Here is a 19,461-nt window from a genome sequence, read left to right on the forward strand (position 1 = left end):
AATATCACTGGGCTCATGGCAGAGGAGAAAGAGAAATGGCAGAATCACATGATGGCTCTTAAAGATACCATGTTCAGCAGGTCATTTTCACACACATTTCACTGGCCAAAACAAAGGGCATGGCCATGTCTATTGCCAACAGATCTCACAGGAAAGGATAGTGACTCTGTGGTAATGATGATGAAATCTACAACAGCAGTTATTGCAAAGATTTGGGGGTCAGGATTATAGAGGTAGACGTGCTGAGATGTGATTATATTCTGGATAAATTTGGGACTGGATTGCTGATGAATTAGAAGATATGAGAGAAAGAGAGAAGTCAAGAATGGCTCTAATATGTTTTGCATTTAACAGATACAATGGGGCCAAATTTATGAAATCAACAAAATCTAGCTCCTTTTTTATTCACACTCAACACCTACTTTCTTTATAATATCTATTTGCAGTTCTTTTTACAGCTTTGATCTTTGGTGGTTAAGATCATTGGCTGCATGAGAGTTACTGCAATAGTTAAGAGCATAAAGTCTAGAGTCAGATATATTTTCCTGGGGTTTCTTGGATTCTCCTTTTTGTGACCCTGGGCAAATTGGCTAATATCTCTGAACCTCCATTTTACAATCTGTAAAATGGTGGATAATGTTTTCCTTAGAGAATGTTTATAGCATGAGTTAAAATATGTGTCTGGAACATAATAAATGCTCATTTTTTAAATGTTTTTTTCATTTTTAAAAGAGAGAGAGAGAGAGTGTGTGTGTGTGTGTATGAGCAGGGGAGGGGCAAAGAGAGAGGGAGACAGAGAATCCGAAGCAGGCTTTGCCCTGTCTGCACAAAGCCTGACACAGCGGTCCAACCCATGAACTGTGAAATCATGACCCAAGCCAAAGCCAGATGCTCAACTGACTGAGCCAACTGGGCACCCTAATAAATGCTCATTTAATGGCAACTCTTATTTGTATTAATAAGAGTCTAAGAGGGAAGGTTTAAGGTAAGGAGGGAGGCACCAGCAAGGTAAGTAACCTGAGTTGTTCTGAGAATAGATGCTCATCATCAGATGGGTCCTTTCCTTTTTCTCCCTGCATCCTCACAACAAGCTTGTGGACTGAGGCTTATCACCTTCACTTTACATATCAGCAAGCCAATGCAGAGAGGCATTAAGTCATTTTTCCCAAGGTCACACAGTTTGTAAAGCCAAGAAGTAAGATTCAGATGCAAGCCTGTTTGAATCTGAAGCTTCTGCTCAAATAAATCAAGAATTTCAAGTCTTGGTGTTGCTTGCTATTTATAGTGCACTTATTTTTTTTTTAATTTTTTTTCAACGTTTTTATTTATTTTTGGGACAGAGAGAGACAGAGCATGAACGGGGGAGGGGCAGAGAGAGAGGGAGACACAGAATCGGAAACAGGCTCCAGGCTCTGAGCCATCAGCCCAGAGCCCGACGCGGGGCTCGAACTCACAGACCGCAAGATCGTGACCTGGCTGAAGTCGGACGCTTAACCGACTGCGCCACCCAGGCGCCCCATAGTGCACTTATTTTTGATGGCATCAACTATCATAAAAGTTAAACTGATAATGTATGAAAGGCAATCTGTGAATTCACTTCTAAGAAACAGTGAGACTGATTCTTTTGCTCCATACAGGGAAATTCGTCTCAGAAGATACATGCAAATGTAGTACAGAATTAGAAAGTCTTATTTATACTCTGCGGCCAGGGAAATGGCTCTCTCACATGGATATCAAGAAAGCTATGCATTGTTTAAGGGAGGTAGAGAAGATAGTGGAGAAGTCTTGGGCATATGGAATGAGAGTGGAAATTCTTATTTGAAAAAAGACTATGAAAAGATTAAATGCAACTAAAAGACAAAGGTATGAGTATACGAGTTCAATAAGGAAAACATACTGAAAAACTGATGCCCAAAGCTGGTGGTTATGCATCAAAATCTGGTCCTTCATACATTACTCTATGCAACCAAAGATTAAAAATAATTTGGAAAAATGTAGGAGACTATAAAAATATGCATATCCTTTAATTCAATAATTTCCCTTCTGAGAATCCATTCCCAGAAAATAATTGAAAATACTAGGGGAAAAAATGGAGATGGTCTTTGTAGAACTATCTGAATGATAGCTCCTTAAATATGTCTGTCCAACCGTTGGGTAATGGTTAAATCAATTAATACTACTACTCCCTAGAATTTTATACAGATTTTAAACCTTATGACATACACATTTTTTAAAATACACAGGTTGAGGAATGAAGTACTGATACATGTTACAACATAGATGAACCTTGAAAGCATGCTAAGTGAAAGACGCCAGAATGGAAAAGGCCACATACTGTATGATTCCATTTATATGAAATATTTGGGATAGGCAAATCTATGGAGACAGAAAGTATATTAGTGGCTGCCTTGGGCAGGTGCATGGGGGGTGGGATGGGAAAATAGGGAGTGACTGCTAATGGGTACATGGCTTCTTTTGGGGGTGATAAAAATCTTCTAATTTAGTTGGGGATGATGGTTGCACAACTCTGTGAATGTAGTAAAAACCATTCAATTGTACACTTTAAATGGTTGCTTTTAAATAAAGTGATATCTCAAAAACAATGCTTAAAAAATACAAGTAGACTATTTACTATAATGAAAACCAAGTTATACTAATAAATGAAAAACCCACTAGAAGTAAATATAACCAAATGCCAACAGTCGTTTGGCTCCCAGGGTGAATTTATGGGTGAAAACTGTTGCCTTCTCTAGTCCAAATTTTTTATAATGTGATTAGATTTCTTTCATAAGAATAATAACTAAATATAGGGCACCTGGATGGCTCAGTCGGTTGACCGACCGACTTTAGCTCGCTCATGATCTCACGGTTTGTGAGTTCGAGCCCCGCATCGGGCTCTGTGCTGACAACTCTGAGCCTGGTGCCTGCTTCTAATTCTGTGTCTCCCTCTCTCTCTGCCCCTCCCCCACACATGCTCTGTCTCTCTCTGGTCTCAGAAATAAACATTAAAAAAATGTTTTAAAAAAAGAAAAATACCTAAATATAACTAGCAAATAGAAGAATTGTTCTCTTTTACAATTGTGTCTCCCCCTCCACCAAATCAGTCTTCTTTCTTCCCACTTTTTTAAGTCCAGAGTCAGAAAATGTATAGTTTGGCAGCTCCTGCAATGCCTTCTGGTGATTTCAGGCCATTCCATACAATTCTATGAATGAAAAAGGCAGCCACATTAAGGGAAAATGTATATACACATTAGCATTCTGGCATATTGAATATACATGTGTTCTCATTTTTAGGAAGTGATAGAAGCAATTGCTGAGTGTGCATTTAAGACGTCACCTTTTCCAATTCTGCTTTCATTTGAGAACCACGTAGATTCGTAAGTATTCCACACATTCAATGGGGAGTCTTTTTCCCAAATAGGGCATGTTTAATAATTGTTCATCAGATTTAAGACCATTTGATATTATTAATGGTGTTCCTCAATTATGTTATATCTGAAGTGTCATGTTTTCATCTGCATATGATGGGATTCATTCATTCAAATCTCATTAACATAATAATCCAGTGGACTTGTGGAATCTTTTTTCAGGCCACAATAGGATTTTAAATTAAGGACTCCTCTTTTTGCAATGCAGGGGAATAATACATGTCTCTATTTCAATGGGCCACTTTTATAATCCTCCTTCATTAGCTCCTTCTATTGCGTGCAAATTTGTAGTCCATTTTGCCACATGAAAATGACCAGTTCCATACAAGCTGAAGCTGGTGGAGGGAAAGCTATAAATTCTATTCTGTCACCTGCACTTATGCAGAATTCAGACCACCAAATGCTCCCTCTTTCGTCTTCCCATTGGTTGCCCTTGTTTGCTAATATTTGTGAGTTGTTCCTATTTCAAAATAGCTTGCGTTTATCGCTAAGCCACACAAAGAAAAGATAATTTGCCTAAAGTCTTTTATATTCATTTTATCACAAAATACCAGAGTAAGACACATTTATATCTAAAAGATGGGTATCAGTTTACCCTATAGTTGCCCAATTTAAAGTGCTCCAAAATGAAAGAGTCTTCTTTGTATTGAATCAAAATTCAAGAAACTAAAATTCTAGTCCATGGAATTAATGTCTGAAGACTAGTATAGTGTATACCATTGCTCAAAAGAATATTTATGAAGCTCTCTCTTTCATTTCAATGACCTAAGCTAGATTTCTCAACTAAAAGCCAACAGCACCTGTCCTAATTTGGCTCACAGGTTCCTCCCCCCCCCCCACTTCTTATTGAAAGTCTTTCCCAGATCACTTATTGATTCCCTTTTTCCAACTAGTTTGTGACACATGCATTAACTCACCAGTTATTTAAGAATTCACTAAAATCTTAAAAGAAACAGTTTGGTCATGCACGAATTTCAGCTTGAGGAATTTCCAAGTACTTAAATGTGATTATTTGTTAATGTATACATGGAGAGAGACCTTACTCTGAAGTAACCAATTTTATAATTATCTGTATTTCTAGTCTGCCCTCAGGAAATCCATATTACATTTACCAGCTCTTGGTTCTGTTTCACTGGGAAACAGTCATCCAACGAATGATTTAATCATTTGGCAGATAGTTTTTCTAACACTTCTGAGGGTCAATTGAAGAGAAAATAATTGATTGTTTCACTGCTATTTCTCTTGGAACTAAAGGGAGCGCCTCTTTCGTTGCTGTATTTAATACCTCATTTGCTGTGACAGCTCTGACTTGCGCATGAGCATTTTCTCATCTCAGCCAGTCCGTTTGTAATTGAGCTCTAACAGTGCTTCAGCGCCTTCTTTCAGGCACTGTCGTTCCCAGACCTGTTGATGTATTACGTCCTTTTTAGAGAAATATCTCTAAATCTAGCACATTTATTTTCTGCGAGAAATGTTTTTGTATAAACTAGACAAGATGAAAAGCTATAGTTCCATTCTTGATTCTCACATCTGCCTCATTGAACTTTCCTATAAGGTAACCAGAGAGGTATCAACAACCACTACCACCAGAAACATAACAGCTAATATTTATTGAATTTATATTCTGTGCCCAGCAGCCTTCCAGATATAAGTTCATGTGACCCTCACCACAAACCCAAGTGCTCCTAAGAATAAATATTATTATGATAATCCTTATTTCACAGATGTTGAAACTCATCCCCAAAGAGAATGAGTAACTTACCCAAGGCCATGCAGCTAAGAGGTGACAGAGCTAGGATTCACACCTGGTTGGTCTGGCTTCAAAACTCACACATTTAACCAACGCTATCCCTGTGCCTAAGCAGATACATCAGGAGCCTTCAAAACATCGAATTAAGGCAACCAGAGCATCCACAAGGCAACTGCCTGTAACTGTTCACTTTTATGTGGTTTGTGACCCTTAACCACAGGATATTTTTTGTGGTTTTCAACATCAAACATACAGAGAACCAAAACAGGGCTTGAAAACTAATCCCTGCATTGTACACAAAAGCCAAAAGATAGTACCACAATATTGCCCTTTCTGGTTTAAAAAATGAGAAATTTGGCTTTTAAAAGTTTATTAATAATTCATATGTAACAAAAGAAAACCAAGGACACCATGATATTTACCCCAAACCATCGAGATAATCTGATGGCAGTGAAATGTTAAGATCCTGGAGTCTCTTGTGAGAGACAGTTGTTTGCTTCATGTTTCCATTGCCTTGAGCTTCACATATCAAAATTGCTCTGCTTCAGTCCTCTCCTGGGAGGACTCACACACCCAAAGAAAAGTTATAAGCTTTCCCTTTGCTGGTACAACCCTGTGCTTGACATGTGGGCCACTCACCTCATTGCTGAACCCAGCGGCAGACATCGTGCTTCACTTGCAGCCCTATTTCCTACTAACCCTAGAAATTAATCTCCGAATCCTGCTCAACCCAGTGACCCTGGGACACACTTCCCAAAAACGTCTGCAACCTGCTTGCCATTTCTAGTGGACCATTTTATTTTCCTGTGTGCTGCATATACAAAATGCCAGATTCAGAACTCTGGTTCAGGTTACAAAAGAAACTCACACTGGAAGAAAGGAAGAAATCCACTAGATCTTCTGGTTTCCTCTCCAAATACTTGAAATTACCTATCTGTGGACAACAAAGGGAAGTCTGCCATAAGCTGCTGGCAACTTCTCCTTCTCCACCTGCTATATCAGAATCCCATAAAATGCAGATTCCTGAGCTGTACTCCCACACCTGATTTTAAATTTGTAGAAATGAGACTTCAAAATCTTAAAAAAAAAAAAAAAAAAAGGCCCTAGCCAGCTCCAATCCTCCACCTAATTTGTAAGCTAGCATTTTCATTAAAAGAATTCTATACTGAATTCAAGTGAAATAACCCCTAGTTCTGGTTCAGCCACAGATAATGTGAGATTTTGGACAAGGTCCTTAATCTCCGTGGGTAAGAGCTTCCTCATCTATAGAGAAGGAGGTTGGTTTAGTTCAACGTGGGGGGTTTACACCATGACATTTCATGGGGTGCATTCCTTTGTCAGAAAACTGACCACCTGGCCAGGTTCCTATATTTTAGGGGTATTTCATATATCCAGATGTGCCTGCTACGGCCCAAACTCCAAATGTATTTGTGAGTGTTTCCTGTCACTTCATCTCCGTGGTAGCTGATGTGGATGCTCTGAGTGCTTCAGGAATTTTTTATTCTTGCTCTGTAACTGCAGTGTGAATGTCTTTTACTTCCACAGCTCTGACCCACAAAGTTGCTTTGTTTTCCTTTTTTTCTATTCAGTTTGCTCTCTGCTCTGAGTCCGTTCCCTGTCAGGTGGGTGTGTGAGTTCGGGGAGAACGTGAATAGCCTGATTACCAAGTAGCACATATTACTTCTTCTTGGAAAACTGCCTCTTGTTCTCTTCATTTCAGTTGATCTTGAGGTAGATTTTAAAATGTCTAGGTCAGACTTAGATCCTTGTTTCCCAGAGTGTGGTTAATCTGTGGGCCAGCGGCAGCCTCATCATTGAGGAGCTTGTCAGAAATGCAGAGTTGGGGCGGCTGGCTGGCTCAGTTGATAGAGCATGCAAATCCTGATCTCAGGGCATGAATTTGAGCCCCACGGTGGGGGTAGAGTTCACTTAAAAGGAAAAAAAAGAAATCCATAATCTCAGGCCCCATACAGATGCTGCCGAGGAAGCAACATTTTCTTAAGACCTCGGGTTATTTGGGTGAAGTGTCAGAGTGTTACCTTAAACACTGTGGAACTGTCCATGTCAGAACTACCCACAGGCTTGTTACCAATGCAGGTTCCAGGAGTTCTCTCCCAATTCAGTGAATCAGGACCTGGCCCTAGGCCCCAACACCTGCAGCACTAACAGCTCAGTGATTCTTTACTGGAATAAAGTCAGATTTTGCTCCAGCAAAATCCTTCCTAAAGCCTGGTTTGGGGACGGCCTGACAAAGGACAGAGGACTCTGCCTGCTACCTGCTTAGCAACACCTGGAACATCACCTCAAAATCCCTCCACTGATGAAAATGTGGCTCCCCTCAAAATCCTAAAACAGGGCATTGAGGTGAAACTCTCCCTCTTTACTGCAAGTCTCTGATCAAAGGAACCCCAAGTTCCAATACTCTAGAAAAACAGCAGCTACATCAGCACCTGTTGACTCTTTTTACTCTATCAGAACAGTTCTCAAACTTGAGGGTGCATCAGAATCGCCTAGAGGGTTTGTGAAGACCCCTGAGTCCTGTTTCCCCAGAGATTCTGACTTAGATTCTGCATTGGAGGCCTTGAATCTGCATTTCTGACCAGCTTCAGGGGCTGTGGATGCTACCGGTCCATGGGCCACACTTGGAATAGCAAAGCTCTGTGACACATGGTAGTACCATTCCATGAAAGTCAGAGGGCTTGGACAGTTTCTTCTGTGTAGCCTGGAGCATGTGGGCCCGGCATAGATGGACTTGTCTCCGCTTCAGCTGAGGAACCTGTAGGCTTGGTTGATCCCCTGGGCTGGTTATCCTTTGAGCAACAGCATCTGAACAGATGCCCGGGGCTGCTCTGCCAAATCAGCTACTTCTCTGCTTGCTCCCCAGCCTCTAATGAGTTGTTCTGAAACAACTACCCCTACGCTTTTCACGATCCATTCTCTGACTGGCAGGTTTCCCTCTCTCCTTGACACTGGTGAGGAATATTCTGAGGACCACACAGGCCACACAATAAAGTCTCCTCCAGGTCAAGAAAGGACAATGAACAAGTGTGTGTTGGGGGGGGGGGGGGGGAAGGTGGTTGTTGTACAGGGTTTGGCAAGTTCTGTGAACCTCTTCTTTGCCTCTCCCTGCAGTTTCAATGAAGCAGTGACCTCGGGCTTCTAGTTGAAACCCAGAGAACTCATTTGACCCCCAAAATATATGCTTTTGAAAAAGGATATAGTGGTTTTCCCTAGGGACCATTGCAATACAATTTGAATCCCTAGAACATCCCCCATCTAGGGTGGGGTGGGGCAGGGAGTCCATGATCCAGGCTTAACAGTTATGGAAGAGAGAAAGAAAATTAAGAATCACACTTTAGAATTGTTTTGAATTGTGGTAAATAAGGCTTTTTATCACTTACTTATTCTTACTGCAATCCCAGTTTTGTGAAAATGTATTAACATTGCAGCATGTAGAGGCAACTATTGGAAATCAAGTTTGACAGCCTGTAGATCAAACTCACAGTCCATAAAACCCAATGGAATTGGATACCTTTATAATGATACTTAACATTCTACAGAACGAGAAAAAAAATATTATTGCTTTTTAAAAGGTCAAAGGAAGCAGGAGTATTGAAAGATGGCAGATATTCCCTCGTACCGACTGTGTTTATGTGTTAGCCAGCCCGCAAGTTGCCCAGTCTAGCTGGTGGATGCTGCCTGGTAACTCTGGATCCTCTTACATTCGCCCCACTCTCCTAACGCCTCAAAGGCATCTGCATCCATTACTCTGCTTCATCTTCTTGGCATCCTCTGTCCTTTTCCAAGAACTGTGATTATCCTCATTTTATAGATCCAGAGTGGTTGAGAGCCTGGAGCTCAGTTCAGCAAGCCCTACAGCTCCAGCCTTTCTCTTTCAGATCAGATTCTTACCAGCACTTAGTCAGGCTCACACCACCTCTGCTGCCCTATTATGCACATAAGAGTTGCAGACACCTTTCCTCATGGTGCCTGCGTCTTATCTTCCCTCCAGAATCCCCTCCCAAGTGAACACACTTCGGCCTGACTGCCCTTCTGTGTTTTAAGATTCTCTCTCTCTCTTTCTCTCTCTCTCTCTCTTCCTCTCTCTTTCTTCCTCCCTCCCTCCTTGTCTGCCTCTCTCCTTTCCTTTCCTCTCCTCCCTCACCTCCTTAAAAACATTCCTTTACAGCTAGCTCTTTGTGGGTTAGACAAATCTCAACCAAGAATTCACATGGAGTCATGGCTGAAGTCTGCCCCCAAACATCTTGCATTTGACTTAGAATCAGGAAATTGAACAAAAGGGACTGAGCCCATAATTCTGGGGCATTCAAGAATCCAGTGACTGGCAAATGACCTGCTGTCCTCTCCATCTGTGTCTATGGAGGCTAGCCATAGGAATAGCCTTCACTGTCTCTCTGCATGTGGTATTCAAATTCACAGAAGTCAGGATAGTAAACAAAGGGTTTAGAGTGATACATATTGGTCTTGAAGGGTAAGTTGAAGAAATCACTTCTTTTTGTAATTAATAACACAAAATAATCATGTCCAACCCCTTTAAATAAGCCCCCTTGCTTGCTTTTTTTCTCATTTCCCTTAGCCCAAAGCAGCAAGCCAAGATGGCAGAGTATTGCCGACTGATCTTTGGAGATGCTCTTCTCATGGAACCACTGGAAAAATACCCAGTAAGCAGCTTCAAGGTTTATCGCTGAAGGAATGTACATATTAATGACTGGAGTTAGGGGGAGACTTCCTTACATCCTTTCCAAGTTTGTGTTTCTCGGGAAGATTAATTGAGTTGATAATGAAGCCTGACCAGGAGGAAACCGGCAGTGTGCCCCACTGAGGGTGGAAGACATGCATCTGTCCTCTTCCTCTGCTCACTGTCTTGTCCCTCCCCCACTGCCTGACGTGACCGGCAGGACTACAGAATTCCCAGAATCACAAATATCTTCCATGGAGACATTCCGGGCCAGACAGGTTCTGATCATCTCCCATGGAACCTCGTTACACCCTTTGAGAAACATGGTTCAGCAAAATGGGACATTGTAGGTGGTACAATGAGATCCCCACCTGGCCCTGCATCCACTCTTCACTCCCTTGCATGTGCCTTTTGGTGGAACAGAACTCAGGCCTCCTATTGCCAAGCATCCCTGCTTTGGGAAGGAAAAGCAGTAGGAACATCTTAAAGTAGCCTTTCCCCTCTTCAACCCTTTTTCCTCATCTCCACACATTCTTACACAATTTCATACCAATCCCCAGACTTGTTGTAAGCAAAGAATAAAGGACCAGTTTAGGGGAGTTCACTAGACTTGCTAAAAATAACTCACCTTGGGACTTGCACACATAATCTCTGATATAATATCTAACAACCCTCTCATGGGAAATTGATTTTCCCATTAGATGTGCAAGCTTGAAAACACTGGCAATAATGTTTGCAAATAAGGGTAGCTCGAATCTCAGGGCTACAAGGAAATGTGAAACCACCAGCCCACTTGGGCTGATGCCAAGGACATGTGCAGCTTACTACCTAGTTCCAGATGGGGGGTTTGCTCTTTTTAAAATGCATCTGAGGGGCGCCTGGGTGGCGCAGTCGGTTAAGCGTCCGACTTCAGCCAGGTCACGATCTCGCCGTCTGCGAGTTCGAGCCCCACGTCAGGCTCTGGGCTGATGGCTCAGAGCCTGGAGCCTGTTTCTGATTCTGTGTCTCCCTCTCTCTGCCCCTCCCCCGTTCATGCTCTGTCTCTCTCTGTCCCAAAAATAAATAAACTTTGAAAAAAAAAATTTTAAAAATAAAATGCATCTGAAAGGTTGGTTCTGTAGGCTTCCATATGACAGACACCCTTCCTGACAGACACCACACTAATTGGCTTCCCTTCTTCGAAAATCCAGGACAAAGCCTTCCTATCTGCCTCAAACCAAAACGATTGGACTTATAGTCCATCAGAAAACTCATAAAACTTTGGGTTAGCAAATCTCCCAGTACATTTCTGTGGGTCTGATTCATGGGGATTCGTTGTGGAAAAATAAGAGTTCGGTAATTAAAATATGCCTTTCATGAAAAAATAAAGAACCATGAAGCAGCCCCCATGCGGGACACACGCTTAGAACAGTCTAATGAGCTATAATGAACGTAGTAACTAATAATCTAGAAGCTCTTGGTGTCCAACACTGTGCTGGGGGTTTGGGGAGGGGGTCTGAAAGAAAGGGGCAGTATTGTTAAGGAAGGTGCTTTTCTTTTCCATTAGCTGGAATCTGGAGTTCCTCTTCCAAGCCCTATGGATTTAATGTACAAAATTTTGGTGAAAAATAAGAAGAAATCGCATAAGTCATCAGAAGGAAGTGGCAAAAAGAAGCTCTCAGAACAAGCCTCCAACACGTACAGTGACTCCTCCAGCATGTTTGAACCCTCATCTCCAGGAGCCGGTGAGGGGTTGGCAGGCTCTTGTTCCCTATTACGTGTGGTTTTAAGAATTGCTGCTCTAATTTAACTTAGAAGGAATGTTACATTCCTATTTGGACACACTTTTAAATGGTATGGGTTTTCTGTTTCTGCTGCAAACTTGGTGGCTTCATTAAGACTACACAAATGGCGGGGGGGCCTGGGTGGCTCAGTTAGTTGAACGTCTGACCTAGGCTGGGCTCATGATCTCGCAGCTTGTGGGTTCGAGCCCCACTCCGGGTTCTGCACTGACAGTGTGGAGCCTGGTTGGGATTCTCTCTCTCTCTCCTCTCTCTCTGACGCTCCCCCACTCATTTTCTCTCTCTCTCTCTTTCTCTCTCTCTCTCTCTCTTTCTCTCAAAATAAATAGATGAACCAAAAAAAAGCTACACAAATGTATGATCTCCAGTTCTGTAAGTAGGAAGGCCCACATGGGTCTCACTGGGCCAACCTCCAGTTGTCAGCAGGGCTGCTGTCCTTTCTGGAGGCTCTGGAGAATCCTATTCTTTGCTTGTTCCATCTTCCAGAGGCCACCCACATTTGTTGGCTTATGGTCTCTTCCTCCAGTTTCAATCCAGGAATGTCCCATCTCACTTCTGTCATCATACCTGCCTCTGACCAGAGGCAACAAAGGTCCTTTGCTTTTAGGAACTCACACCATTACATTGGACCCATTTGGATAAACCAGGATAATCTTCCCCAGCTCAATCTTAATCTATCTGCAAAACCCCTCTTGCTGTATATTCACAGGGCACAGAACATATCCCCAGGACATGGTCATTTGGGGGAGCCGTATGGTTTTGTGGTCTGTCTACCACATCGGCCAAATGTTTGGAGTGACCGCATGAGTTTAAGCTTCTCAAGGGCAATGATACCTTAACATTAACTTGGGTCTGGGCACAAGATGTTCACTGAATATGTTCTCATTGATGATATGCTGAAGAGTTCTGGGCAATTCAACTCATCCATATTTTACAGATCTCTTTTAAAATGTAAAAAGGTAAAGGCAATTGAATTATCTATCAAAGTTTCTAGGTGATGTTTAGTATCATTAGTTTTCCTTTTAGATTTAGGTTGAAATAGATTTTTACGGATGATGAGAAAAGAATTCAAGTGGTCACCCCATTTCCTTTGAATTATTTGTCATTTAGTCTGATTTCTTTTTTAGCTTTAATCAGAATCTTGGCAATCTGAAAAGGGCTCTCCTGATTGGAGGGTGAGTAAGTGGAGGAAACTTGAAGCTTGAATCTAGGAAGTTCTTGAATGGAAAGTTTAACTCACATTGGAACAATCACTTTGGAAAACTGGCAGTATTTGCAAAAGCTGAACATATGCACACCCTCGGTCCCAGGGATTCCATTCCTAGGTATATACCCAACAGAAACGTGTATAGATATTCACCAAGAGAGATGCACAAGAATTGCTCAGAGCAACACTACACAGAATGGCCAAAAATTGGAAACTGGATGACAAGTGCCATCATTAGTTGTGGTATATTCACACCATGGATTAATATGCAGCAATAACACTCTACAACTGCACACACCAATATGGACACAGCTCAGAAACAAAATGTTGAGTAAAAGAACTCAAATACAAAAACAGAATCCACTGTATGACTCCATTTATATAAAGTACAAAAATAGAATTATCCTATGAAATTAGAGGTCAGGAAATGGTTACCTTTGAAGAAATGACTGGAAGGGCATCCAACGGGGCCTCTGGACACTGGTTTTATTTTGTTTCTTGATCTGGATACTGGTTACTAAGGTCTGTTTAGTCAGCGAAAATTCATCCCTCTGTATATATATGGTATGTGTACTTCTCTGCATATCTATTGTATATCAATGAAAAGATTTCAGAATAGAGGCGCCTGGCTGGCTCAGTTAAGCATATGACTTCGGCTCAGGTCATGATCTCATGGTTTATGAGTTCGAGCCCTGCGTCAGTTGGGCTCTATGCTGATAGCTCAGAGCCTGGAGCCTGCTTCAGATTCTGTGTCTCCCTCTCTTTCTGCCCCTCCTCTACCTGCACTCTGTCTCTCTCTCAAAAATAAATAAACATGAAAAAACATTTTTAAAAAGATTTCAAAATAATTTTAAGTTAAAATGTAAATTCTAGAGCAATACCTGGTGGGGAAAAAAAGGTTAACCAAATCAGTGATTTATCTTTTCTTGTATGTTTCCATCTCAATGGCCAATTTCTTTTATGGTTTAGAGTAAAATTCTTACCAACAAATATATAATTATTTGAAAGGTTTTTTGGGGGCGGTAGTTTTTGAGTGTGTATTTCAAGCATTAATACATTATTCTGATTCTTTTTTCAAAACAAACTTTTGTTCTCAGTAAGAATATTGTTTCTGAAGGTTTACAGTTCTTGAAACCCTTGAATCTAGGGAAGAAACCAAGTCTTCCTTTGCATACAGGAACTTGTTTCCCCATCTCCCTTTCCCACTACCAGTTCTCTCCCTTTTTATTAACTGGATGCATAACACAAATAACAATTTTTACAGGCATTGAACGTTATTGCTTAATACAGAGAAGAACAGCAATCTGTTAGTAATTCGGTAGATTTCCTAAGCTAGCCCCATGGTCTGTTGTGCAATCTTTATTTATTTCAATGGAAAATTTTGGACATTTTAATATGTAGGTAGTCTTTTGAATAATGAGCCCTACTAATTTGCCATTTGGTTTGTAGATGTTCTCTGGTAATGGGAACTCAAGTAACTTGAAAAACATGGAATGGTTCTTATTTCAAAACTAATTTACTTATCATGGTGCCTGTTGGCCAGGTGCCTTTTCCAAGATTCAGCCCTTTGCCAGTACACTTGTCTTAAAGAACTAGGATAGATTTTCTTTATGGTTCAAGGTTTTATGGTCTTAAGTTTCCTCCAAGATCCCTCAGAAGACTTATGAGGGAGAAACCAGGGTCCTGCTCATAGAGTAAATGAAGACAAACTACTTCTTTCCCACATAAACTAAAGAATTACCTGATGGAGGATTATGAAATTATTGGTGTGTTGTTATATCACATGAAGCACTGTTACATGCTTTTGCCAAACAACCTTTGAAATTACTCAATTAAAAAAAAAAAAGAATCCCCTCTCTAATTAAAAAGCAAGAAAAAAAAAAGTAAAAAGAACTTGGGGCAACACATTTGATTATAAAAAACAATAAAGTGCCAACCTCCAAAAGAATGTGTTGGTATATAATGAGATATGTTTTCTTTCCAAATTATAATGGATTCCCTGTATTAACACAATGTAAGTATCATAAAGTGGTTGCATGTGCTTTCTTTCAATAAACGAGCCATAAATAATAAGACTTACTGGTCCTGGAAATCTTTTCCCTCTAAAGATACTTCATGAATACTTTGCTCACTGCTACTATTCAGTAATTGATTGACCTTTGCTAGTCAAATGAAAACATTTATAAGCTTTTTGGAAGACATGCTGTGGACACTGTGTCATTTACATAGATTGAACAGGGTTGCGAACTTTCACAAGATTTGAGAGGAGGGGGGAGGACCTAGCCAGTGCAAGTTACCTCATTGTAGAGCCAATATAGCCATCTACTGGGCTTGTACTGTTATGGCACTGTGTGAACGCTGAAAGATAGTAGTCATCATATAATGCCTTCTTTAGTATTTTACTTGAAAATCTTTTTACAAAACTGATATTATCAGGTGAGACTGAGACCCAAGGCTGTGGAAGAATTTAATACTTCCTGCTGGTGTGAATTTTTAAAGAGCGGAATCGTCCACCAAATCTTCAGAGAGGAAAAATAATCCATTGAAATGACTGTGTGTTGGCTAAATATGCAGCTAAATTATGTCTGACCAAAGCAGATTTCCACGCATAATTATTTTAAGGGTTCATGCATTTTATCCTGCTTTTTGAAACAGAATGTCACCGTTTTCTAAGATACATGCATTGTTTAAATGAATGACAATGCATCCATCAAATAAGCCTGCAGGAAAATCGTAAGATACAATAGTTACTTTACAATTTTTGTGTCATCAGGTGTGCTGCCACAGCCCTGCCTTTCCTGTTCCAGATCAAATACTCGGCCTTAACTGTGAGGTCCTCTATGGCCTCAGAAAAGTAGCGGTAAAGTCACTGAGTGCTGCAAGCATCACATGGAAGAATCAAGGCTCAGAAAAAGAGGGAAAAGTGGGAAAAAGAGAGTTTATCTTTCAGAGTCTTAGAGACCCCCAAAGACAACGTACACGTCCATATAGGATGTGTGTACCATAGAAAGCTAAATGTAGATGACGCCATATTTTTTTAAACATACTGATAAAAATGTTAAGCGTTTTTAATAGAATTTGGACATTTCAAATGGTATTCACAAAGTAAATTTAGAGAAAATATCCATATTCCAAATCTCAATACAATTCTATATAATTCATAAAATTTAAATATCCAAATGAATAATTTTAAAACAGTGTTATGCCAATTTCCAAGGAAATTTTTTGTAATGCACCTGTTAACATGTGCTTCAAACTTGTAAATGTTTGTTTACTTCATGATCTGCTATTAAAATTTGACAGGGGAAGCTGATACTGAGAGTGACGACGATGACGATGATGACGACTGTAAAAAATCTTCAATGGATGAGGTAGGTGTCTAGGAACTGACTTCTGGTCACAGAGGCTCATCCCCTAGTTTGTCAGTCCCTGCTGCGCCGGCTGGACATATAGTTCATGGTCTCCTTCTGCCATCTAGTGATCAAAAGCGTCACAGTTCATTTTAAACCTGCTACCCTGTTGGAAAATGAAAATGTGCACTTGAATCACTAAAAATGTGCACTTGAGTCACTAAAGGAATAAGCACAGCATTGAGCAAAAGTTCTCTGTGATGATCAATGCTGCCAAGACTTCCTTCCATCAAATGGGGTCTCTGGAAGGTGAATTCAAAATTTGTGACATCAAATGGCTGCTTCAATTTTTGAGGCAATTAAATTGTTGGTCAAATGGCCCCAAATCCAGAGAAAACATGGGGGTTTGGAGAAATGTTCAGAAATATGACATTAATTCCATTGTTGTAATTTTGAAATGACTAGAGCTCCTTACTGATGATGTAAGCTAAAACACCCCAAGTAACTTCATCAGCTAAGAAATATTAATTGCACAGGATCTAGAAGTGAATCTGAGATAAGTCCATTGGAATTTCAAAACTTTGTTTTAGCAAGAGTCTTCATCCAAAAGTTTACACTGAATATTCCCTCAAATATATTGGAAAGTGTCTGTCTCAGGTATAAGTAACAAATAATAAGCTGTTCTTACATAATGTTCTTCCTCTTACACTTATTTCCTTTAATGTTGTCTAAAGTTTTGATTAATTATGTTCCTCCACTAAATTTCAAGTTAGTGTCCAGGAGGAAAACTATTAACAGGCCTGGTAAAGTAGTTCTTCCTGGTAATTATTTCAATTGTGCATAAGTTTTATCACTGATTCTTGTCCATTCAAAACTGCCTTACTAATTGGATGGCCCATTTGCAAATGAATATTTCCCAATTAACATTTAACCTAAATATTGCTACAGGCGTTTTCAAAAGAAATCATGTCTGCATGTATTCTCTCTTCTAAAAATGGGAGAGAATATTAGATCAGTCTACAGAGGTCTGTCCATGCCAATACTGCATATTGGTTTTCTCCTTTATTAAAAACTTTATCAAAGTGATATGTAATAGCAAGTAATACTAAAGTAACATGAGGTTTTACTATGTGCCAGGTACTGTTCTGAGCTCTTTCACATAAATTAACTCGTTTAATAATCGCAAAAGCTCAATATGCTATTGGGACTGTTTTTATTCTAATGTAACAGGTGAGTAAACTGAGGCACAGAACAGTTAAGTAATTTGCCCAAGATTGCACAGCTTCTAAGTGGTGGGCTTGGAATTTGAAATTAGGCAATCTGGCTTTAGAATCTTAGCTACTAACCCCTGTGCTGTATTGTACTGCTTGCCTGATAGGCACACAGGAACCAAGAAGGCAGGGAGGGATGAACATTTATAAAGAAAACTAATACTTGTTCACCGACCCCAACCTATTTCCACAAGGCAACCTTTTTTTAAAAACAAATTTTTTTTGGTTCACTGGCAGTCAGCTACATACTAATTTTCATCTTGTACAGTGAATTCTTGATTTCTTGATTTCTTAACCTTAGACATCAGCTAAGGAATTTATGCTATGACCAGTGACATATAGCTTAGTGCTTCTCAAACTGTAATGTGCATTTGAATCACCTTAGTAAAATGCAGATTCTGATTCTGGAGGCCAGTGGTGGAGGCTGAGATGCTACATCTCTAATAAGCTCTCAGGCTGATACTGCTGGTCACCGAGCACACTGGGAGCTGCCTCTAAACACCCCGTATGCCACCCCATATTTGCCTAACGTACAAGTAAATTTTCTCCTGTGGTGAATTTTCCTATTGGTGATAATCATTTTCAGAAGAGAAGGGATGGTGTTCTCTCTCGTGCGCCGCTTGATCATTGCCCTGGGAACAAAATCCTTGGTAATGTAATGCTGACTCTGGGAATGTCATTTTTATTTCTGCTTCCAGGGTACTGCTGGCAGTGAGGCCATGGCCACAGAAGAGATGTCTAACCTGGTGAACTATATTCAGCCAGTCAAGTTTGAGTCCTTTGAAACTTCAAAAAGTAAGTTTTCCCTGGAGAAGAACCTCTAATGTAACATATAATGAGTGTATCTTAAATTGTTTTTTAATGTTCATTTATTTTTGAGAGAGAGGGAGTAAGTGGAGGTGGGGCAGAGAGAGGGGGAGACTATAATGAATATATCTTAAATACAAGGTAGTTAGAACAAAGAATGTTACCCTTAACAGAACTATTCTGTGAAGTCTTGAATACGTGCCTGAGTTGATGATTAAAACCATGTAAGAAAGTATTCCACGATGTTACCCCAAAATTCATCATGGGGCTGTAGGCCACACACAGTTATCTGAAAGGTATTAGGCCAGAGTACAGCTGATTGAGAGTTTCACAGTCGTTTTTGTTCAACAACATAGTGGGCTCCTTCCGTTATATAAGAGACAGTGTTGAAATAAACTATCTACCCGCCCCCCAGAAGGGGGGAGCAGGGAGCAGCCAGAGACGTGGTTAACCCTCATAACGAAAAATAGAACCAAATCAATCACTTCACACACATTCCATTTGTCCAGCCTGTTTTACAACATTAACTTCACATCATTTTGTGTTCTCTCTTCCTCCAACTACACATCCATACTGGATGCAAAGAAAAAAGAAATAGCATCTTTCCCCCACCTGAAGAAAAGAGCTCTTTTGTGAAACTGCCCCCCCCTTTTTTTGTATGAAATGTAGGATGCTATCAGGTTAAGAGAATCCTTGAGACATTTTAGCTGCTTTTATGAGTGTGCTTTTAAAGGCAGAATTTTTGCTGAAATATAGCAGCCTCTTATAAGGCATAGTTTTATAGATACATCAAAATCTAAGCTTCTACCATACACACTAATGTATAATTGTATAATTTTGCCCAAAGAGCTTCAACTTTATAGTATATGGTACCTGTATCTCTACAATGAGGAATTTAACTTCTAATACAGTTTATATATAAATATTCCGACATTTTTTTTGATTTCTGTAATTGCTGGTGCATCTTACCACAAGTTGTTCAATTTGAAACATCCCAAAGTAGTAATTTTTATATTTCTATAGTTTTTGTTGGCTGTAAAATGAGTTTGCCTAATTCATGAGTCAAAAGCTCCTAAACAACTAGCCAGATTGAGAAAGAACATCCTCCAAACCTGGTAACAACAGCATGGACCAAAGATTTACAAACAAGTCCGTTTCTCCTTGTGTT

At 40.2% G+C, this 19,461-nt stretch overlaps 1 protein-coding gene across 3 annotated transcripts in view; it reads left to right on the forward strand.

Annotated features, from left to right (window-relative positions):
- Positions 1–19,461, forward strand: part of PLCB1 (phospholipase C beta 1) — a 702,259-nt gene that overhangs the window by 532,764 nt on the left and 150,034 nt on the right. For all 3 annotated transcript variants that reach the window (XM_043602867.1, XM_043602869.1, XM_043602868.1), the window contains exons 12-16: positions 3,295–3,377; positions 9,776–9,860; positions 11,424–11,601; positions 16,169–16,236; positions 18,185–18,281. In XM_043602867.1, the coding sequence (XP_043458802.1) occupies positions 3,295–3,377; positions 9,776–9,860; positions 11,424–11,601; positions 16,169–16,236; positions 18,185–18,281 (511 nt within the window). The remainder of the gene's footprint in view (positions 1–3,294; positions 3,378–9,775; positions 9,861–11,423; positions 11,602–16,168; positions 16,237–18,184; positions 18,282–19,461) is intronic.

The sequence above is a fragment of the Prionailurus bengalensis genome, chromosome A3, assembly GCF_016509475.1.
Source record: "Prionailurus bengalensis isolate Pbe53 chromosome A3, Fcat_Pben_1.1_paternal_pri, whole genome shotgun sequence".
In the NCBI taxonomy this organism is placed as follows: Eukaryota; Metazoa; Chordata; class Mammalia; order Carnivora; family Felidae; genus Prionailurus; species Prionailurus bengalensis.